The 24,402-nt window shown below is 44.7% G+C and overlaps 1 protein-coding gene across 3 annotated transcripts in view; it reads left to right on the top strand.

Annotated features, from left to right (window-relative positions):
* The window catches only part of CAMKK1 (calcium/calmodulin dependent protein kinase kinase 1), a 336,761-nt gene extending 316,543 nt beyond the window's left edge, over positions 1-20,218 (top strand). The window contains exon 17 of one of the 3 annotated variants that reach the window (XR_003858154.1): positions 7,078-7,094. Coding sequence is in view for 2 of the 3 variants with exons in the window: in XM_029612029.1 (XP_029467889.1) it covers positions 7,078-7,150 (73 nt within the window). In the remaining variant the exon portion in view is untranslated. Of the gene's footprint in view, positions 1-7,077; positions 9,603-20,167 lie in introns of those variants that run through there. The other 2 variants (XM_029612030.1, XM_029612029.1) reach the window with 2 other exon arrangements.
* Positions 20,219-24,402: the final 4,184 nt, after the last annotated feature.

Genomic DNA, 24,402 nt, shown 5'->3' with positions numbered 1-24,402 from the left:
TTGGATCTTGATCCTCCGCTCGAGCCACCGACACTGTCTGTGCCAGTTCTCGCCTCATCCTCCAAAAAGGGGGACCCTGTCCTTGCCGGCCTGTGCCCTCTGTCCCGGGCCTTTCCCACCCATCCCATCTTCCTGCAGCTAGTGGCCAGGGAATGGGATTCTCCCGAAGCGCCTCTGAAGGTCGGAAGAGCCATGGATAAACTTTATCCACTCCCAGAGGACTTTCTGGAGTTGCTCAGGGTTCCGAAGGTGGACTCAGCGGTATCGGCAGTCACCAAGAGGACAACTATTCCGGTTACGGGTGGCACGGCCCTGCGGGACCTACAGGACAGGAAGCTGGGGATTTACCTCAAGAGAGTCTTTGAAGTCTCGGCACTGGGAATGCGCGCTGCCATCTGTAGCTCCCTCGCGCAGAGGGCGAGCCTCCGCTGGGTTCAGCAGCTCTTCACCTCACAAGCCTTGCCAACCGAGGAAGCAACCCAGGAGGACCGCCTGGAGTCCGCCATCGCGTACGGAGCAGACGCCCTGTACGATTTGTTCCGGGTCCTGGTGAGATCTATGGTCTCGGTGGTGTCGGCGAGGCGGTTCCTATGGCTTCGCAACTAGTTGGCGGATTCTTCTTCCAAGTCCAGCCTGGGCTCCCTTCCCTTTAAGGGCAAGTACGTTTTTGGTGAGGATCTAGACCAGATCATCAAGTCTCTGGGAGAGAACGCGGTCCACCGCCTGCCCGAGGATCGCCAGCGGAACTTCAGGTCGTTTACTCCCTCCAGGACGTGGTCCCGGGTGCAGCGCTGCTACCGTGGTTACAGGGAGGTGGGACCCCGGACACCTTCCTCCAGATCCCAGTCTTGGCCTCGTTCCTTTCGTGGCCGACAGCCTCCTCGGGAGGGGACGAGCCAGGGGACCCCCTCCAAATCCACTTAATGATGCCGAGCTCACCCACCTCTCTACTCCATGGATTGGAGGACGAACCTCTCGCTTTTACGAGGAGTGGATCCACATCACATCGGACCAGTGGGTCCTAGATATCTTAAAGAACGGCTACGCATTGGAGTTTGCCCACCTCCCGAAGGACAGGTTTCTCTTTTCTCCCTGCGGTTCGGACCACAAGAGACTGGCGGTACGACAGACACTGGACAGATTGCTGGGCCTAGGGGCCATCTCTCCCATCCCCTCAGGAGAGGTGGGCTTGGGCCATTATTCCATCTGCTTTGTCGTACCCAAAAAGGACGAGTCTTACCGTCCAATCCTGGATCTCAAGGAGGTCAACACGTCTCTAAGGGCCCTCCATTTCCGCATGGAGACGCTGCGCTCCGTAATTGTGGTGGTACATCAGGGGGAGTTTCTCGCCTCCCTGGATCTGACTGAGGCCTACCTCCACATTCCCATCCTTCAGGCCCACCGGCGGTTCCTTTGCTTCAAGATTTTGAACCAGCACTTCCAGTTTCAGGCTCTCCCCTTCGGACTGGCGACCGTCCCGCGGACCTTCACAAAGGTCATGGTGGTAGTGGCGGCAGCCCTGAGGCGCGAGGGGATTCTAGTCCACCCCTACCTGGATAATTGGCTTATTCGAGCAAAGTCTTTTGCGCAGGGACAGTCAGCAGTCTCCAGGGTCGTCCGGCTCCTCCGCTCCCTGGGCTGGGTCGTGAATTTCGCGAAGAGTTCCCTCATCCCTTCACAGTGTTTGGACTTCTTGGGAGCGCGGTTCAATACACTTCAGGGCAAGGTCTTCCTGCACCCGGACAAGGCCCAGTCCCTCCAGGATCGAATTCACCGCTTTATTGTGCTGCCAGCGCCTACGTCCTGGGACTATCTACAACTCCTGGGCTCCATGGCCTCCACGATCGACCTCATTCCGTGAGCTTTTGCGCACCTCCGTCCGCTACAAGCAGCCCTGCTATCCCGCTGGAAACCAGTCTCGCAGGACTACCAGCTCGTTCTTCCCCTGCCCCAGCTCGCCAGGGACAGCTTGAGTTGGTGGTTGGACCCGCGACATCTGGCCCAAGGCATTTCTCTCGAGGTACCGAATTGGGTGGTAGTGACTACCGATGCCAGCCTATCTGGATGGGGGGCAGTGTGCACCCGGAGCTCTGCGCGGGGGCAGTGGACGAAGGAGCAAACGACCTGGCCGATCAATCGGCTGGAAACAAGAGCAGTGCGCCTGGCCCTCATACATTTCCTACCTCTGGTGCGGAATCGGGCCGTAAGGATCCTCTCGGACAACGCGACCACCGTAGCGTATATCAACCGACAGGGAGGAACAAAGAGCCAACACGTATCGCTTGAGACGGCGCGCCTGATGGTGTGGGCGGAGAAGCACCTAGCACGCCTGGTCGCCTCACACATTGCGGGCGTAGACAGCATTCAGGCAGACTACCTGAGTCGGCAGTGATTGGACCCCGGAGAGTGGTCTCTTTCCGACGAAGCAATGCAACTCCTCATTCGCCTTTGGGGGCCACCGCGCCTGGACCTGATGGCGACGTCTCTCAACACCAAAGCATCCCGATTCTTCAGCCGCAGGCAGGAGCACGGCGCAGAAGTTCTAGTTCTGCCCAGGCCGCGCCACCTTCTACTTTATGCCTTTCCTCCATGGCCTCTTGTGGGCAGGGTCATCAGGAGGATAGAGGTCCATCGGGGGCCCATCATTCTGGTGGCTCCCGAATGGCCACGTCGCCCCTGGTTTGCAGATCTGCTCCAGCTCGCAGTGGACGGCCCACTCCGGCTGGGCCACCTTCTTCGCCTCCTCCATCAGGGACCAGTATTTTTCGATCAGGCAGAACGCTTTTGTCTTGTGGCCTGGCTTTTGAACGGCGCCGCCTCAGACACAAAGGATACCCTGAGGCAGTAGTCTCGACTCTCCTGAAGGCCCGCAGAACCTCGACTTCAGTCGCTTATGTGAGGGTCTGGAAGGTTTTCGAGATGTGGTGCACAGCGCTTGGTTCTCATCCTATAAGGGCCTCGGTCACTCAGATCCTAGAGTTCCTTCAAGACAGACTGGACAAGGGCCTCGCCTACAATTTCTTACGGGTCCAAGTGGCCGCTCTGGGCTCGCTTATCCAGTACACAGATCATCCGTCGCTCCTGGTGCAGCCGGATATCGCCTGCTTTCTCAAAGAAGTGAAGCATGTTCGACCTCCGGTGAGGGATCCGTGCCCTTCTTGGAGCCTTAATTTGGTCCTTCAGACGCTGGCAGGCCCTCCCTTCAAGCCTCAGCGCAACGCCTCCATCAAGGATCTCACGCTCAAGACAGTCTTTCTGATGGCCATTTGTTCTGCTCGTCGCATCTCGGAACTCCAAGCGCTCTCTTGCTGGGAACCCTACCTCCGTTTCACGGACTCCGGTGTCTCCTTGCGGACAGTTCCATCATTTCTACCCAAGGTCGTCTCTACCTTCCACCTGAATCAGATGGTAGAGCTCCTGTCCTTCACTGCTGAAAATGAGGGTTCGCACTCACAAAACGGGGAGTAGCTGGCTTGTTACGGCGGTTACTACCCCAAACCGAATGTGCCTGATACTTCACTTTCGATGCATATCCAGCATGGCTCTCTGCTTCAACAGCATGGGAGAAGACTGATACTTCACGCGTATCCAGCATAGCTCCCTGCTTCAACGGCAGGGGAGAAGAAAAACAACCAATAAGGGCTGTATAACATAGGCTGGGTAAAACAAATAAGCATGGGTGTAGCTTGCTTATTGCGGCGGCTACTACCCCTAACTAATCAAGCTAGATATTTCACTTAGATGCAGCTCCATCACTGCTCTCTACATTAAAACTGGGGGTGGAAGGGAAATAGAACCAAGAGCTAAGAGAAACAGATAAGTATGAGAGAAAAAATGTGTGAAGCTTGCTGGGCAGACTGGATGGGCCATTTGGTCTTCTTCTGCCGTCATCTCTATGTTTCTATTAACCAAGATCGCTTCACTTTCTAGACATCAAACGCACACTAATCCGCTAATTGGAGGTCACTAACGACATCAGAGTCTCAGACCACTTGTTCGTCCTCTGGTCGGGGCCGAGAAGAGGGTCTCAGGCCTCGAAGACGATGATTGCGAGATGGCTGAAGGAAGCCATAGCTGCTGCGTACATAGGGGCGGGTCGGGCTCCTCCGCTGGGAGTCAAAGCCCATTCTCTTCGCTCACAGGCAGCTTCCTGGGCCGAGGTACAGTCTGTTTCCTCCCAGGAGATTTGCCGAGTGGCGACTTGGAAGTCGTTGCACACCTTTGCGCGACATTATTGTCTGCACCTATCGTCGTCCGCCTCCGGCCACTTCGGCGACCAGGTTGTTCGAGCAGGGCTTTCAAGGGCCCACCCGGTGTAGGGAAGCTTTGGTACATCCCACCGTCTGGACTGATCCTGGTACGTACAGGGAAAAGAAAATTATTCCTTACCTGCTAATTTTCGTTCCTGTAGTACCAAGGATCAGTCCAGATGCCCACCTCGTTGGTTACTGGGTTCTTGGGGTCTTTCCTGCTCGGTCTATTCTGCTCATTCTGAAACATGTTGTTCTGCTCATCTTATGAGCCTGTTCCACGGTTCTTTCTGCAAATTAAAGTTAGGGCACGAGTTGCCCTGGTTTATGTTCTGTTGTGGTTGGGAATACTTGATCCATCCTTCGTAAGTTTTTTATTCTGGCTTTGATATACTCTATACTGAGCTCTAGCAGAGGGTGCACTGGTTTATATGTCAGCACCCTCCGAAGCCTTGTCTGACTCCATCTGCTGGGTGGGGGACATAACCCACCGTCTGGACTGATCCTTGGTACTACAGGAACGAAAATTAGCAGGTAAGGAATAATTTTCTTTTATAGCAAGGAGGCAGGAGATACCAGAGAAGTTGTTATTGGCACTCTGCAACTGCCATAGCAAATACAGCATAATATTTTCTAAGCATGAGCTATGGGAGGCCTATCCCTACCAGGCCCCAAGACATAAAAACAGAAAACTGCACACCTATAGAAAGCACAAAGTAACACTGAAACTTACATCATGCAGCACTGGATTCCATGATCTGTTGTATCCAGACCTCTGCCCATGGTGCTTTTTGTGTAGGAATGTGAGCAGTCTTAATTATTGTATAAGCTTATGTATTATGATATGATCAGTTTCGAACCGTTTTTGATAAAAGTATATGGAATACAAACATCTGTAAATAAAAAGAATTAAAAACTGTTGGTATTTTGCCCTTACGCTTAGTATGCGGCATGAGGAAATTCTATCAAAATAGTGTTAACCAGAACAAAGCTGTGACTTCCACCGATTCTGTAATGTCCAATATATAAATTTGGATATAAGCAAGTCCAAGCTGGCGTATCGGGCAGCCTCCCAGCCTTCGCCGGTCTAAGCCGGTCAAAGCCGCGCGCCCCTTACGGAGCGCGCGGCTTAGGCAGCGCGCCACGACGGCGGGGCGCCGCCTGCCTTGTGGTCTTATAGGCAAGGACCTCCCTTCCGCCACTCACGTCACTCGGCTCCGCCCTCTTTCCCTGTCCTCCGGTCAGCTAGGGCAAAATCAGGCAAGAACCCTCAACCCTTGCCAGACCGAGCCCTAGACAGACAATGCTGACGACTTTTTATCCGACAATGGAGGGAGCAACCCCGGAGAATCCCGCTACAGATGGGGTAGGTGAGCAAGCTTCCCTTCTGTTGGGAGATGTGACTCTCAGTCCCGGGGCTCCAATTACACCTACTCCACCTGCGGGTGCATCCATTGTCACTGCGATAGGCTCAATAGAGGAACGTATATCGTTTCTTCATTCGAGCCCGATTGAGGAGAGCAGTGACACTAAGGAAGCGCGTGAAAGGGGAGGAGGAGAAGATCTTCCCCAGGTCCAGGAGGAGCCTTCTATCAGGGGTAACATGTTGGGTCCTGATAGAAGTAATAAAACACCTGGTGGTAGTGCCTCTCCCTTTTTGAAGTCTGCCTCAAATCCAGAACAGATTAATTCTCAAGCTTTACCATTTACACAAATGCCTGATAAAGGATCAGTGACTTTAGAAATGTTGTGGCAAGCAATGTCTGTAATTCAGAATAACATATTGAAACTCATTGTGAATATTAAAGATATGCAAGAAGTCTTGCTGAATATAAACCCTATTGTTACAAACTGTGGGGTAACTTTGAAAAAAGTTGAAGATGAGATAAACACTATTAAGAAAGTTCAGTCCACTATAATTCAAGGAGAGCAGTTAATTTCAAAAAAAGTGGAAAATTTGGAAATTCTATAAGATATTCCAATTTAAGAATAGTAAATTTTCCAAAATGTAAGATGACATCTTTGCAGGAGCAACTAAAAAATTATTTTATGGATATTTTACAAATACCTATAGAAAAATTACCTGTTGTTGCAAGTGTTTATTTCATAAATAAAGAGCAGGGAATAAGTTCTCCCCCAGAAATAAGGGAAACATCTTTGAACGTCACTGAACTAATTGAAACATCATATAGCTCCCAGGTAGTGAAATTTGCCCTATCAATAGATAGAGACAATGTGTTAAAAAAATTTATGTTAAATAGAGCCACTCCCTACCTTGGACAAAAAATATGGGTATACCCTGACGTTTCAAAAGAAACACAGCAGAGACGAAAAAGATTCATAACGTTAGCCAATTTAGCAAGAACATTTGGTATAAATATAATTATCAGATTTCCGTGTAAATGTATCATGCATAGAGAAGGGAAAAAATTTGTGTATTATGATCCAGATCATTTAGAAAAAGTTTTGGAAGAGTGCAAGAAACAAAAGGAGAGTAGTAGCACTTAAGACCCCAGGCAATTGGTTATAGTAGAAATAAATACTCCGAGTTCTGTAAGTTATGTTAATTTTAGGAATTGCATTTAATTGCTCAACTTAAGCTCCTCATTTTGTTTTGTAACGGGAGTAAGGGGAAAATTATGCCTGATTTAAATGTTGTATTGAGAAACGATTTGAAGTAACCCTGCTCCTAAAGAATATTCAAGTGTTAATTTGAATATATGTAACTGCATTATAAAATGTATCTTGCAAAATTTATAAATAAAGAATTAAAAAAAAAACAAAAAACTGTTGGTAACAAATGCTCCTGTTGGTGCTTGTCCTGTAGAAAGCAAGTCAGTGGAGACAGCGTGAAGGAGTCGGGGCTTCCCAACGTAAAGGAAGATGAGGCTGCACCCTGAGGACGTGCATGTTCTGCTGCTGCTAACGATGGGTCCCGCTGTTGCACAGACTTGCATGTAGAGAGAGATGCACGCGCGGACATCACGAACCAAAGCTTGCGATCTTCAGAAAGTGTAAAAACAAAGCCTAAATGAGCTTCGGATCTTTTCCAAGCTTTGGGAAAAGTTTACAGTTGTTCAAGGGATGCTGGCCACCTTGGCTGTCTTTGTTATATGTGCAAAAAGCGCACACGTGTGTGTGTTTGTGTGCGCGCCCATCTGTCTGCGTACGGAGACACCCTCACCTCCATTTCTGCTCAGAAGTGTACCATGTGCTCTGTGTACTTTCAGCATGGTTTGACCAATGAATGTGTGTTTATTTATATGCAAAGAACCAAAATCTTTGTAGTAGAGACATTATCACTAACAGCTGCTTACACTAGTTTGCAGATGCCCAACTCTGAGCGCTAAAGTTAAACATGCAGTTGCTTAGATGCTCTTGTTTGTTACATGGGGTATTTGTCTGGGGAATTGTTAAGTAACTTTTTGCATTTCCTCTTAGCAGTCTATAGAATATATGTATAATACTGTAGGTCCTGATCGCCATAACTGGGCATGCGGGAGGCAGTTTGCTCCAATATTTCCTTATAACCTTAAGAAATGCACTTCTCTGCACTTTGTCTTGTGCTGTACTAGATCTTCTGGCTCAGACATGTCTCTCGAAATAATTCCGCATGTGCCATAAATAACCAAAAGCGTTCTTATGTCTTTAGCTAGTGTGACCTGCAGCAGTTTTTCTTCTAGAACTGTGGTCTGATCCGACCTAAGGCGTGAGAGCCCTTAGATTTCCATTTGCAAGTAGTCTTTAACCTACCTGAACTCAAGGCTGGACAGTTTGTTTAGCTTTCTGGAGCAAGGTGATCCTTGTACACTAGAGAATAGCCAAACTTGAGAGGCATCAAAAGGGAATATGACAATCTAAGATTGAGAGAAGATTGTTCTTATTAGAGGAAAGAAAGGAGGAGGCTGAAATAGTTGCTTTAGCTGAAGATCATTGAGACAAACTTTTTTTTTTAATAAATTGACAATGTTTTACATATACAGGAGAAAGGTAAAACTCTGATTTCGGAGTAAAAAAATGATCCTGGTATAAGAGCATCTCGTCTGCCACTGACTCTGTTACCGTGGGCAGGTCATTTTGATGGCAGCTGTCATACTTGTAAGAACATAAGTGCCATGCTGAGTCAGGCCAAAGGTCCACTGGAGCCCACTATCCTGGCTTTGACAGTAGCCAATAGGTCACAAATGCCCCAAAATCAGGTCTTGTTGCACACTCCCAAGCATAAGTAGTGGCTTTCCCAGATCTACCCTGGCTAAACATAGTTTATGGGCTTGTCCTCCAAGAACTTGTCCAAATCTTTTTAAACCAGCTATGCCCCGACCATGTCATCTGGCAACAAATTCTCCAACTTTGCTTGTGCATTCAGTGAAAAAAAATATTGTCCAATTTTGTTTTAAATCTGCTGTTACTTTAATGGCGTATCGCCCAGTCCTAGTACTATTTAAAAGCATAAATAGTCATCCCATATTTACCTGTTACACCCCACTCATGATTTTATAAACCTCTATCATATCCCCTCTGAGCTGTCTCTTCTCCAAGCTGAAGAGCCCTACCTATCCATTCACTTTATCATTGTTGTCCTTCTCTGTACTTTTTCTATTTCTGCATACTTTTTTTGTTTTTTTGTTTTTTGTTTTTTTTTAGATGAAGTGACCACACAAGGTATAACAATACCATAGATTGATAGAGGTATTTATTTAAAATCTTATATGCAGCTTTCATGGAATATATATCCTTCTAAGTGGATTACAATAAAATATACAAACACAAAAAAACACAAAATAATTATTATAATTCCTCCTCCTGGTGCTCTTAAGCACATGTTAGAACTAGAGGCAAGGGGGCAAGTGTCCATTATATACAGGTCAAAAACACTTCTTCACACACCCCATTCTTTATTTTCCATTCCTTTTGGAGTCATTCCTAACATTGTACTTGCTTTTTGACTGCCACCTCACACTGAGTTGAGAATTGTCCACAGTGTCTCCAAGATCCTTTTCCTGGTGGTGGTTTTTACTATGAAATTCAGCATTGTATACCTGTAGTTAGGATTATTTTTCCCCATATATATTACTTTGTATTTGTCTACATTAAATGTAATCTGCCATTTAGATGCCCAGTCCTCCAGTCTCATAAGGTCCTTCTGCAGTTCCCCATTCTCTGCTCTTTTTCCAGATTTACAAATCTCTTAAACAGCACAAAGACCTGGGACATTTCACTATTTTATCTTTCTCAATTGGGAAACTGATCATTTAGTCCTACTGTTTCCTGTCTTTTAATCAATTACCAATCCACAATAAGACATTACATCCTATTCCATAGGGATGTGCAGCAGGGACGGATTCGTCCCATTTGGTATTCATATTCGTCGGGACCCAAATCCGTTGCATCCGTTCTCGGGGGACATCGATCCGTTCATTAGTTACATATGTATTCGTTTCCCAAAAAAACCCCATCCCAACCCTTTAAATTGAATTAACTACAACCCCCCACCCTCCTGACCCCCCCCCCCCAAGACTTGCCAAAAGTCCCTGGTGGTCCAGTGAGGGTCTGCCCCTGTCACATGTGACAGGGGCCGACCAATGGCACCGGTAGCCCCTGTGACATAGTAAGGGCAAAGGCTATCGGCGCCATTTTGAATACCAGCAGCCGACAGCCCGAGTGCAGGAGATCGCCCCAGGACCCCCTGCTGGACCACCAGGGACTTTTGGTAAGTCTTGGGAGGGGGGGGTCAGGAGGGGGGGGTTATTCGTTAGTGATACATTGTATTCATGGGGGTTCGCCATACGTTTCGTGACCCCCACGAATACAACGAATATGGCATATACGTTGCGGATTGCCAATATGTTGCAAACGAATGCACATCCCTACTATTCCATGACTTTTCATTTTCTGAGGAGTGTGTCATGAAGATCTTTGTCAAACACATTCTGAAAATCCAGATACTCTATATTGACATGCTTGCCGTTATGCACATATTTATTAGCACTTTCAAAAAATCTGTAGATTGGTAAGACAAGATTTCCCTTTGCTAAATCCATGTTGGCTCTTCCGCATTAGGCCATGTTTATCCATGAAACCAGCAATTTTGTTTTTAAGAATAGCTTCTTTATTTTTTTATTTATCATTTTAAACAAAATTTACAAAGAATAACTTTGTATGAAATATATTTCAAGAGACAAGAGGAAATATTAACAAGACAAAGAAAATAGAAAACCATATGTTCCAGAGTACATTAATATCATGACCCTAACTCATACTTCTCATATCTCAAAAAATCTATAAAGAAAATATTGTGGGGAGCGTATTTACTATAATTCCTGAAAAGAACATCAGATTTATTACTACAAAGAAAAAACGACATTTACTGCACGGTATATTACTATTGATCCTATTCATTTATAGGAAGTTGTCTTCTACTAATGAACTCCTTCAAATGATCTGCATTGAAAAATATAAAAGTAGTATTGGAAATTTTAATCATACATCTGCATGGGTAGCGAAGATGGAAATTCATGCCTAGTGCCATCACCTCAGATCTCATAGATAGGAAAACTTTCCTACGAAGTTGCGTTGACCTTGATATAACACTTCTTAAAATAATCTTTCATTATAAGACTAAAGTCTTGCTCTGAGTATAAAGAAACAAATAACACAGTTCTTTCAATTACTTCTAACTCTGAATTTTCCAAGTATTGGGTGAGGTTTAGGAAATCAAGCCTGATCCCCTCAGTTGAGGAAGTATTGCCAGCTCTTTGAATCAAAAAAACAATCTTTTTCACTGGAGGTATTTGTTCCACCGGGATCTTTAAGGCCTCTTGCAGATATCTTTTGAATGTTACTATAGGTATTTCACCCATAATCTTAGGAAAATTTGAGTCTAATATTTAAATATCTAAGGTAATTCTCAACAGCTTGTAATCTTCTTGAAGAGACTAGAGAGTCCCGCATCAAACTTGCAGATGTGTCCTGTAATTTCCTAACTTCCGATATTAAAGACTCTATAACGTGCACTTGATCTTGTTGTGCAAGGAGGTTATCCTTAGTTAGAGTCTAATTTCTTATCCATTTCCACAATTCGAAGTGTTTGCTCCTTAATTAGTTTGGACATACCTGCCATCATTCCCCAAAGGGAATCCATCGAAACAACCTCTGGTTTGATAATGTCCTCTGTCTCCAAGTTGTTTGATTTAGCACCCCCTGCCGAGCCTTTCTCCTCTCCCGCAGAGATAACCACTCCTCCAACCGCTCCTCTCACTGCTGGATCCAGGGCTCTCGACAGGGTAGTGGTAGGGAGCTCTTCTGGGTCACTGCCGATACTCCCGGAGAGCAGAGAACGTCCGATGATAACCTCATCTTTTTTCAGTGCAGGAATGGCTGGACTCTGTGAGGAAGTTATAGCAGGTTGTCTAGGGTCCGGTGGGCTTAGAGTGATTTCCCTGGGCGAAAACGGGTCTTCTCTCCTCAACACCAATGGGGCTTGAAGTCAGCTGTGTCTGTGCAGTCGCGGTGTATTGCGTTATTAAACGCTGCACTGATACAGGGCCTGGGTCCGCCGGGAGGACCCTAATTTTGCCCTTGCGCTTATGAGGCATTATTAAAAATAGTAATCCCAAACCTAGATAAATATATCTTAGTCCAGTTTAATTTTAGAGAAAAGAGCAATCGGAGCTGCTGCACATACATCCGTCTATGTCGCCATCTTGGAACGCCCCCCTCGGCCCCTTTAAGAATAGCTTCTACCAATTTGCTTGGCACCAATGGGTTTACCGGTCTATAGTTTTCCAGATGAGCCTTGGAACCCTTTTTAAAAAATTGGTGTTGGACACGCTCTAGTATACAGGTCATGTGATGTTTTTAAATAAATTACAGATAACTAGTAACAGATCTGTATTCTCACATGAGTTCTTTCAGAACTCTAGAGTTGAAACCATTTAGTCCTGGTTTCTCTGTCAACTTCTATTACTGCATCCATTTTCACAGTAATTTTGCTTCCGTTTCTCTGAATCATCACCATCAAAGAATGTTTCTAGTGTGGATGTTTCACCAACATATTCTCTTCAGTAAAAACCAAAGCATTTAGTTTTTCTGTTATGGTCTTGTCATCTAGCAGTCTAGTTAACTCCCTCCCTTTATTATAGTTTTATAGCTAACTGGTCAGTGTTTATGCTTTTTACTGTCTTCCTCATTTGGATCTGCTTTCCATTTTATGAAAGATGTCCTTTTGGCTTTAACTGCCTCAGTCACCTCTCTCTTTAACAATTGGCAGTTGCTTGGTCTTCCTTTGACTTTTTTTAATACATGGAATACACATTTTAGCTCTGCTTTCAATAGGTATGGCCATGTCAGCAATATCTAAATTTTCAAGAAGGCTCATCATTCAGTAAAAATGTTGCTGGCAGTAAATTTCTTATGGGTGTTCATAAGGCTTGGGAATAACTGCATGGGGCAGAAGTTGCACAGCACAGGAGATACTACCATAGGAAGCTTGCTGGGCAGACTGGATGGACCATTTGATCCTTTTCTGCTGTCATTTATTATGTCACTATGTTAAATTTCAGGCAAATTGTTAACCTTTGTAACTACTTTTAGTTGGGGGTTTTTTTTTTCCTAATTTCCTCATTTAATTATAGTCTTCCTCTTTAAAGTTAAATGTTTCTGCAGTAGTTTTACTTAATTACTGGAGGAAGGGATATTATGTCAGAATTGATTGCATTATGATCACCACTGCTAACTGGCTCCCCTCACCGTTAATCCTTGAATGAGGTCCTGCCTTCAATTGAGGACTAAATCTAAAATTACTCCCCCCCCCCCCCCCCCCCCCCTTATCTGTTCCAGGACCAGCAGCTCCATCAAGCAGTCACTTATGGAATCCAGAAACTTTACTTCCCTAACATGTCCTGATGAGACATCTCCTCAGTCAATACTGGGGGAAATGAAATCTCCATTATTATAGTGTTGCCAGTTGTATTTGTCTTTTTAATTGCTGTTACCATTTCACTATCTGATTCTTCTTCCTGGCCAGATACATTGTAGTATATACCCACTCCTATACTATTCCCCATCACAGATGTATCCTGTAGGACTTATATCCTGCTTGACTCTATGCCATCCTTAATAATATATATGGTCACTCCTCCACCAATCTGATCTGCCTGATCATGCAGATATAATTTGTACCCTGGTATCAGTGCTTCACTGGTTGACCTCCTTCCACCATAGACCTATTATGTTGATGTCTTCAATACATTCTAACTCTCCAGTCTTACTTTTTAGCTTGTGGCCTTTCCAGACAGACCATTTGTCTGCTCTTTAATTCCACCTCAGCCATTACCACAAACTCTCTATCAGGGCATTTTAACTTCCTCCTTGTGCCAGCTTCCTTTTAAGATCTATCTCTGACCCATGTGTTCCTGATTTAAAAGTTAACATCTGCAGGTGAGTTCTACCCTGCTTGAGAGGGGAACTTCATTCCATCACTATAGGCTAAACCTAAAGCCCTCTCCCCACATCATCTTGTCTATGCATTGAGACTCCAGAGCTCAGCCTGACCTTGGGGTCCTGCATGTGAAATAGGGAGCATTTCTGAAACTGCAAACCTGGAGGTTCTTTATTTCAAGTTCCTACCTCAAACCTAAATTTGCACTTTCGTATGTTGGTACCCACATGTACCATGACAACTGGCTCCTCTCCACAGCTTTCTAAAATCTTATCTAAGTGACATGTGAGGTCTACTTTCTTTTCACCAGGTAGGCAAGTAACCAAATCATCCTCATACGTACCAGCCACCCAGCTATCCATATGATCATTGATCAAATTGCCAACTATGACAGTCCGAAATTTTCCCTCCTGGAGCCAAATCCTCTGTGCAAAAAGATAATGCATCATCTGGAGGGCAGGAGCTGTCTACAAGATCACTTCCTGCCCCATCAAGGTGATATACTTCCAGGTGACCTCTCTCCTCCAAAGCAACACAGGGGCTATCAGACAGGAGGTGGGACCTCTCTATTTCCCTGCAAAAAATCTCCTCTATATACCTCTGTCTCAACTCCTGCAGGTCTGCCACTTTAGCCTCCAGAGACAGGACTCATTCTTTGAGAATCAGGAGCTGCTTGCACCAGATGTACCCATTCAACCTCTCATTATGTGTAGGAAAACTGCATAATCCCCATCCTGCTGCTGGACTGCTGACTGAGTCTTAATGTGGTTGAGTTAATTATTTAGAATTGTTGAGGCATGAGGAAACTTATTCCAATTTAAAATATCCTAATAAATGTAAGGGACTTTCTTTAAACTGTTTGTCAGTGATCTGTGCTTCAACTGCTAAGATCAGGTTCAATTACTTTTTGATATAAATTCCTAATTGACTTTTAATTGTGAAACATTTCTCTCCTAGTCTTCTAATGTGGGTAACAGTTTGCATATGAAACTGTTTGCCTGAAGTGGATGGGAAAATCAATTACTTCTCTAGGAAATTGCTCTCATTTCCACAACAAAATGGACACCTGCAAACTCTTCTCTCGCTTGTGCTCTCTCGTGCTGACTTGCGTGCATGTTCTAAAATAGCATGAGCGTGCACACATATGTGCCCAGTTTTAAATAGGCATGCAAATCCCGCTTCTACTGTATAAGTCAGGGGATTTTAAAAGGGGCGTGTACCCATGCCATTGCCAGCTTTATCAGTTCACCTGGTTAAGAACTAGGTCCTCCCAACCCTCCTCTGCTCCCCCAGTTAACCCAGACTCTCAAAATCCCTCAGGGATTGCTAGTTTTTTGGGATTTTTTTTTTTTAAACTTAGACCTCCTCCGTAGCACAAGTAAACTTACGCAGCATTTGACCTGGGTGCGAGCCCAGGTGCGTAAGTATTTGCGTGCACGCCTCTTGGTCCTGCCTAGAAATGTCCATTCACTGCCTAGACTCTGCCCCTTTTTTCAATTGGCGTGAGATGTGCACGCTGTCGGATATATGCACATATCTCGGCGGCTTTTAAAATTCGGTGAGCATCCCCTAATTGACACATGCGTCGAGCTTTTACAATTCACCTTTAACTAACTCTCTCTATTCTTCTTTTGCAAGCTTTTAAACATATTTTACCAGCAAACCAATGCTCACAAGTCCTGCTCACTCTCCAGCAGATGCAGCTTCTGCTCTAAGTGCTCCCTTAGGAGGATTCCTGGAGCTTGCAGGCTTGCTGGTGCTTCTTGGGCTTGCAAGCTGATTTTCAAAGGGAAATGCCCTATGGTGCAAAGTATGCTGGGTAAAGCAGGCTCAAAGATTTCAAAATGAAATTCCTGCATGTACTTTACTGGGGCCCTCCCTGCTTCTTCTCATTGTCACCTGTATGGGGGAAGGGGCAATTTTCAAGGGGTATTTTTCTACAAGTAAACATCTGTTCACATGCAGAAATCCCTTTTAAAAATTGCCTCATTTATGTTCTATTTTGCTGCAATTGGCTACTAACCTTGTTCACTCTTTCCTCTCCCCTTTTGGAGCCTTCATACCATGCAGGGATAAAATCTGTGCTGCCATGGCTGCATGTGTGCTTATGAATTGAGAAGGCATTGAGCTATAAAGTGAATTGGGATCTTTTTTGTTAACACTATTAAACTCAAATATTTTAGGGCCTATTCTTTCCAATCCAGCTGTTTTTGACTTTTCTGCGTGGAAGCACACTTCAAGCTGTACCAGTCCTATCAAATCCACATTCCACTCATCCACCAAAGAACGAGCCTTCTCGACAGCGGCGCCAACCATCTGCAATGCTATGCCCCTGACCTTAGACAAGAACCCTGTCTACCGACGTTCAGAAAAAAACTCAAGACTTGGCTATTTCTACAAGCCTTCCCTTGATCAGGGACCTCCCCAACTCCAGTAACACTCCAAGGCCCTCTAGTCGATGCACCCCAATTCCGACATTGTACACGACTTGATATTGTTTAGTTCCGAGTTACCTCTGCCTCTGGCTCCTCTTCTTCCCAGTTCGAGTCCCCCTGTTTTATTGTAACTTTTCGCTATCTTTGTTTATGTTAACGTTATTTCCCCCTTGTTCCTTGTAAACCGATATATGATCTGTATCATGAATGTCGGGATAAAAAAAGCACTAAATAAATAAAAATAAATAAATTTGCGTTGGGATTTATAAGGAAACAGCCAATTGCTCTCAGATTAACTGTGCATTCCAAAATGGGCCATAGAAACATGGATTCCCAAAGGCTTCGTGCACAGTTGGGTTTTCTGCCTTCAAAGCCACAGGCATTGTCTTTAAAAGGTGGCTGATGTATAACTGAAGAATAGTATGGTACAGCTCGTAGCTTAGTTCCCAAAGATTAGATTTTTGTGGTTCACAGTAGTTGAAAAGCAGGTGCCCAGTGTGGTTAGGAGATAGCTGCCTTCCTGGAAGGTGATGTTCCTGCAGTCAAGGAGAGTCTAAGCTATAGAAATGCAGCAGTTTTTCAGAAATTGAGGGCTTGCTGAGGACGTCAACTTCGTATGAGGCTTCCTTTTGACCAGACCTGCAGAATTACCGTATTTTTTTTTATCTTTCAATTACTGTTTACGAGGGAGGGACCAGGCAGCAATTGAGTGAGATTACGATTTTTTTCCTGTGGTAAATTAGGTTACTCTTACCAGCAAAGTTTATATAAGAAAATAAAGAACTCGAGAGGCAGCGATGTCAAAATACAATTCTTCTGCAAAACTGAGGGGGTACTGGGAAATATTTTTCAATTGTGAAACATTGCCGAATCTTTCCCAGTCTCTTCCTATTGTGTTGATTTCAAAGAGTAAAGTTAGACGGTACCTCTGTCTTTGGTGTACAATGTTGGGAAAATTGCATGTGTTTCAGAAGGAAATGTAGGGCATTCTTTATCTTCTCATGATGCTTTTCTATGGAATTTGTACGTCTTCCTTACCTAGTTGAAAAATCAGTGCGTCTTTTCACTATGAGATATGGATAGAAATAAAGGACCCACCTAATTAATTTGCTAAATTAAATCCAAAAACCAGGCTCTGGGTTTTTTTGTTTTGTTTTTATTTCATCCAGTGAGGTGTAACATTATCCTTATGTGGATTTGTGCACCCTGAATTGATCTTGTGTGTTCATAGTACAGCAGATTTTTTTTTTTTAATTGCTAAAAAAAAATTTCCAGTAAGAAAACAAAGTTCTTGCAGAAAGACAGTAGTGAGTTCACTTTAATTCAGTAGGACAGGAAAAATGGGCTGCATAATTGGACCTGGGAGTCATTAATCCGATGTTAATTTACATTTCTTTGGCCCAGCCCTAGTGCAAAAGCCATGCCTGCTGGCTCACTCAAGAGCACGCTTGTGCCATGTTCTGGAGTGATCTGCAGTTCCTGGCTGTCAGCCAGAGAGTACTGTTGCTATGATAGCTGGACTAGATGGCATTGTGATTATTTTGACTGCCATTGCTTATATTAAACATTATTTTGCTGGTATTGCTGTTTGAAAAGTTGAGGAATTGACATGGTCTTGATCAATGATTATTTCTACTTGAGGATAAAATAATGCCTGGTTTAACATGAACACAAAAGTGAACATTCACAGGTGCATGCATATAGTGCAAGAACAATATTCAAGTTTGAAAGATCAGTAGTGCAAGATGCTAATGCAGCGGTGTGCAAGAAGACATTTGTATCTGAAGAAATAACTGCAGTCCTATTAAGTTTGTTAGTATCATAAAACTAAAGTCTTGACGAGCATCAGGAGACCTTTCAATAGGAAGAGTGTGTGCAAATACCAAGTTTAAGCCCCCCCCCCCCCCAGGCCCCCCACATGAGATCTTAAACTATGGAGGCACCACGAAGAAGGCAGGGAGGCATGGTTCTATGGTGAGACAGGAACGTATATGCACATCTCACATTATATGCTATGCAGGAGGCCTGTTTGTTTTGGGAGGGGGTAACTCAAGCAATAGCTGCTGATATAGGTTTCCCAGTGCATATTATGCTTCGGGTAGAATGGTAGGGTCCGGGAGTCCAAGTAAATTCAGGGGCCTTATGAGTCAGCTTTTGCTTGCTGCTTGGCTTACTGTAGCCACATTCTGGAAGCAGAACCCCTGTATGGACTACTGGAGGGCACAGGTGCGAGAGCTGGCTAATATCGAGCAATTGAGATATGCCTTGAAACAAACAGTATAAATATAATTATTAGACAATCAATGGTGGTGATATATTTGAGTGATCTGCCTCAGAAAGTGTCAAAAGCCAGAAATATATGTTGTCTACTGTCTCTGTTCTTTACATGTTCAGTGTGATGCAATTGGTATTGTATTTTGTATTTATTCCAACTTTCATCTCTTGTATGTCTTGAGAACATAACAAATTTAAAAAAATAGTGCAGGGGTGGTCAATTTCGGTCCTCAAGAGCCGCAAACAAGCCTCATTTTTATATACAATGTAGGCAGGGCATTCAAATCTGTCTTATGCATATTCATTGTGGATATCCTGAAAACTAGACCTTATTTGTTCTTGAATATGAAATTACAGTGGATAATACCTCATGGACCTTAGATGTATTAAGCTATTTCCCCTCAGAAACCATATGGGAGGCCTTAGTACATCAGGCACCATGAATTGAGAATGGGAACCTAATCCTGTTGTGGGAAAGAGCACATAAATCATTGATTTTCAGGACATGTAGCTTTGAGTGACAATACACGCCTTCACCTACACAGGGTGCCAGTTACCCTATGCAGGAATAGCTGGTGCTCTGTTTGTATCTAGATCAGTCTAGCCTCACAAACATCCCTTTGTAATTGCTTCTGAGTAGAAGTGTCAAGTTGTGTTGCCTTCCATGGTAAGCATTCTTCAGCCTTGAAGAGCGCCTATCCCGACAGCATGAATAGAATAATCTGGGCTGGAAAAGAATGAGCCAGGATACAATGTTCCTCCATTGCACTCTAGCATTGCTAATGGGTACCCGCTTTTTATGTGTGTGCTAATGTCTTTTGCTCCCTTTGGTGTGAACTGTAGCAAATGTACAGTTGTGTATTCTACTAGAACTCAAGCATGATGGATAATGTGCTCAGTACAGTGACAGCATGTGGCTGTTACACTGTAAATATGTACCATTAATAAAGAAACTATTTTTTTGCATGCTTTTCTACTCTAAGAACTGAAAGGAAAATGACAATAAAGTCATTAAAGCATCCTGCTGTTGGTGTGGTGGTTTAGGCATCTTTAATTCTCCAGTAAATGAATAGCACAGTCTCTCTTCCTGCTGTTACCTTTGGGTTTAGCTAACTCTTGGCCTGAGCTGTGATTGTGTGTGGCTGGATCTGCATAAGAGTGGGGAGCTGCAGCGTTGAGAGAGAAACTGAACAGGTGTCTGACTGGGTCCGTAACCTAGCTCATAACACACTTCCATGTAAGATTATATATTGAACAAGCTCATTTTTAGGCTCAAGAACACAAGAAAAGAAATTGACAAATCTATCAAAAGCTTACTCGCAAGAACAGAATGCTTAATTCATCTTCATTAACAAGTGCCTGAGGCTTGCACATGGTGGTTGAATTATGTAATTTACATTAAGAAAAAAAAAAATCTAGTTTTGGTGACAAATAATGCTGGTTCCTTGCATCTTTATATGTGAATCACATTCAGAAAACGTCTAGCTTGATCAGCCTCATCTGTTAACACCGTAAGAAGCACCTAACAGATGCACTGCACTGTCTATGTGGAGGATAGGAAGAGGATTCAGAGCAATAAAGCTGCCCAAGGATGGACCAAATGCTCCTTAAGTCACTATCCCCTGCCCTACTTTCTATTTTTTTTTTAAGGATTTATATCCCTGCACTGGACAAGAGTGACTGACTAAAATTTCAGTGACTAGTTTGTCTCCAAGGAAAGCTGAGTCAGGGCTTTTATGGTGCTTTTTCATTCTTATGTCTTTTACTAGATTTTGCAATGATGCATGATAGCAAAGAAATACAAACAGAAGCGTCAAAAGGTAACAAAATGCTTCCTTAACTATTAGGATAAGTAAAATCATCTTTAAATATTCTGTTCTTTTGCTATAAACATTTCTTCATCACCATGCCCCTATCCAGTTGAAAGTTTTTCTTTTTTTTTTTTTTTTTTTAACTTGGTTATTTATGAAATTCTATGCAATCTTAAATGACAAAATTATACGTTAGGGAGGCATGGCATGCATGAGGTGAAAGATAGCCTGGGATGGTTCTAGCACGAGGCAGGCTGAGCTGCCTGCTACAGGTGGCAAAATTTTGGAGCAGCAAAAAGTACTTCCCAAAACAACTCTGCAGTGGCCAACTCACCCTGCTTTCAGATGCAAAAGGCCCGTGGGGGATCCTGTACCCTCTAGCCAAAAACACTAATGGGACAATGCTGATATGCCCATGGGAGTCCCGCATCCTGCGGGCAGGAAGAAGAGAGGGTAGCACCAACCAATGATAATGTACCTGCGAGGGATCGTAGGCTGTGAGCAGGAACGAGATGCTGGCCCCAAAGGAAGAGCCCACAGCAGGCTCTGGTCCCATGGACAGGAAGCCAGACCCCCCATGGCAGTGGAGGATTATGATATGTTTGTGGGGTTCCTGCACCCTACAGCTGAGAATAACTACAAAAGAGCTGGTGGGTGGGGTGTGAGGGAGGAGAAAAGGGGGCAAGTATATGAGAGGGGATGAAAAAGAAGGGGGTGGAAGTGAGGAATAAAAAAAAAAAAAGGATGGTAAATAAAAGGGAAGTCTCCCCATTTAGGATAAGCTCTGATTCCAGCCTATGCCTTACACGCGTGTGGTCAGAGAGAACTAAAGCTTCAATCTTCGCAGACTTTTGGAGATAAAACCTCTGTTAGAATATAGTCCATGCTCTGTTTTGTTCCATGAGCCCTTGATCAGTATGGGGTAGATTTTATAAAAGTACGCCCGCGCATACTTTTGTTCGCGCACCAGGTGCAAACAAAAGTACGCCGGATTTTAATAGATACGTGTGTAGCCGTGTGTATTCTTTAAAATCCGGGGTCGGCACGCAGCTTGCCTTCCACCCCCCACCCCTATCTAACCCCCCCACCTGCCGGCCAGCACGCAATTCCCCAGCCCGGGAGCTGTTTCGGAGGCCTCGCCTCGCCCCAGAAACACCCCAGGGCTGGAACCATGCCTGTGGCCCTGCCTCTGAATGACATGCCCCCCCGACACGCCCCCCAGGAAAGCCCCGGGACTTACGCCCGTCCCGGGGCTTGTGCGCACCGCTGAGCCTATGCAAGGTAGGCTCGGCGCGTGCAGGGGGGTTTGGGGTAGGTTTTCGGGGGTTACGCGCGTAACCCTTTAAAAATCTACCTCCATGTGAAATCCTTATTCATCAGATGCAAGAGTCTCCAAACACCCACCATTCTTACCTATGCACAAATAAAAGGAATACTCTTATGTACACCCAGAGGTTTGTTGAAATGACTTTGGAGATGTATTCATGTTGAAGTCTTCACCCCTATTAATTTGGGATTAATATAGAGATGAAATTGCAGTCATGGACATCAACAAAAAATGAATAAGAATTAGGAGCACACATCAAGGCTAGAAGGACTGATTTTGCCATATAATTTCTCAGTAACAATAATAAATCTGCGGTCTGGATTAGGAATAACCCTCTCCAACTGAAATGGAACACTTTTATGAATTAAAATTGCAACATCACAGCTTTTGGTAGAACCAGAAGCAAAAAAAACACTCGCGAACCCTCCCCTGCATTTTTAATTGAGCGTGTTCAGAATCAGTGAGACGAGCGTCTTGCAATAGTGCTACCTGAATGAATAATCTTGTTAGATTTCTGTCTGTGGTAAGGGCTGGAGGGAGGTGGACGCAGTGCTGTAAGGTTTGCCTAGAGCACCTAACACCCTTGCACCAGCCCTGAAAGAGAGGGTGTTTTCACACAGACCCACACCATTTACCCATTTTCTGCATAGCCAGGAGGGGGGCAGATGCTGGGGAAGGGTGGGAAGTGGGTGATAGTGTCCTCAGGAGTGTGGCAGGGTTTGCCAGCTTCCTAGAAATATTTTCACTGACACTCTATCTGCCACTCCTTTGGGAACCCTAGCCCCGGCATGTCAAATCACCGAGAGGGCCAGACTCCCAAGGGGGAGACCAACCCCTGCTTTGGCCCTCTATGATTTGACCGGTGCGTGGGCTGGGGGGGTGCTATCTCATCTCTCACTTCGGGCAGCAGATCCCCTTGCACTGCCCCTGAACACGGCAGCCTGCAAAAGGATTCTGCAGCCACGTTCATTAATGCGCAGACTTGGAGGGGCTCATCCCTGTTATGGAAGCGAGCGGGCTCAGATTTAAAACTATTTTAAAACTCATATTGCCCTTGAATTTTCTGTGGCTACTGAGCTTTTCAGCTCCCTTCCATAGGGAGTAAAAGGGACAAGTGCTCACTGCCTGCCTCTGCAGAGCAAAATCCTAGCAGAATATTTCACTTAGCTAATATCCTTTGCAAAATAAAATGGCTCCATGCTTGAATCTTTTTTTTTTTTTTCTATGGCCAGGGGGGCCCTGGAGTTATGGATACAGACACAGTTACCAGCAGAATCCCTCCCACTATGTGGCAGGAATAAAGCCTTGCAAGCTTTAGTCCAGTATTTTTGGACTGAATAAAGGGCAGAGTGGATAATATTTAGCCGATTAAGTGGCTCAGTAATTTGGCAGAATAAAGGCTCATCATGAAAAACTCCAGCCTGAGAATGGATGAAATTGTGTGAACTCTGCTAGAATTTTTATAGCATTCCTTGACGGCCCAATAGCATTGTAAGTGGCTAAAAATACCCTGGAATGAAGAGGATGAAAAATCTTCAGTCCTGGCTTGTGCCTCTGGTTGAGCTCTGTCAGTACTTGGCCTAGCTCCAGAATTTACAGAAGTGGATGTCTTGGTGCTGAGATGCATTACGGCATGGCTGCTTTCCAGCCTCCCCAGCTTCTGCCATGCCAGCTCTTTCAAAGGCCTTTGTCATTTCCAGGCTTTCCGCTGTTGTTGCTTGGTTCAGCAGGGAGCTTTTCTTGGGCTGTAACCTGAGAGATGGAGATTTTTAGGGAGCGCTACATGTAGCATTGCTAGAGCATTGTCCCACCTTTTAGGGGGGGCCTTTCTGATGTCTCCATTCTCCTGCCCAGTGAGGCGCATCATAGGGATCTTCATGCACACCTTTCTGGAAGTCACATGAGCAAGGTACACTAAGTATAAGATCTCTTAAGCACAGGCCTAAAACAAACCGGTGGTAGCGTTCCAAGGAAAAAGATAATTTTCATTAGTGTAGAGAAGTGTAATGAGTTTTTTTTTTTTTTTTTTTTAGTGATGTGTTGCTATGAGATTTTCTTACCCTCATTTTATTTCACATTATCGACCTCTGAGCTAGACTATCTCTTTCACGTATTCTAAAGCCATTCAACTATTCTTCCCCTTACTGTTTTTGCCGTTTCAGATAACTGAAGGGCCTGGCTTGAGGTTGGATGCTGTTACCATGGTGACCACATGGTCTCTGGGATTACGCTGACCTTCCCCAGCATTTGCCAGAGTTATCCTGAATGAGCAAAATAGGGCTCTTGCACTCTCAATCATATTGCACCATGCCTTCCCTCTCTCTCCCTCCCTCCCTGTCCATCCTCCTTTTCTCTCTACATAACCACTCCATCTCTCTCTCCAAGATTCCCCGCCCTCCTCCTCTCACCCCTCCTTGCACACACATGTTAAAAACCTTCATTCATTAATAGCCTTGATGTTCAAATGTTCAGATAAAGAGCAGTAGTGATGTAAGTGGTTTACTTATAGGTACTATGGAAGGAAAACACTAGCAGAAGCTTCACGGGGTGTGTGAAAAGTATCTAGATCTAAACTTCCCAAACCTTTAGCCAATGAATATTCACATGACCCCAGAGAAGAACCAAATTAGCAGGCATGTAGTCCCTTGCTAACAATCACTCCATTCTCACTCTCACCGCACTGGCACTGATTTCCTCTCTCTAGTCAATCCTCTCTCAACTTCCACCCCTCCTTCACTCTCCACCCTCCCATCCAACATATGCCACTCAACCTCTATCCCCTCCAGCTGATACTCTTATATCCCTCAGCACATCTCACCTCTGCAGCCCACTCCCTCACTTCTTTCAGCCCATTTTGTATCTGCAG

Source organism: Rhinatrema bivittatum, chromosome 8 (assembly GCF_901001135.1).
Source record: "Rhinatrema bivittatum chromosome 8, aRhiBiv1.1, whole genome shotgun sequence".
Lineage (NCBI taxonomy): Eukaryota > Metazoa > Chordata > Amphibia > Gymnophiona > Rhinatrematidae > Rhinatrema > Rhinatrema bivittatum.
The sequence above is the reverse complement of the archived record's forward strand: the minus strand, read 5'-3'. Positions and strand labels throughout refer to the sequence as shown.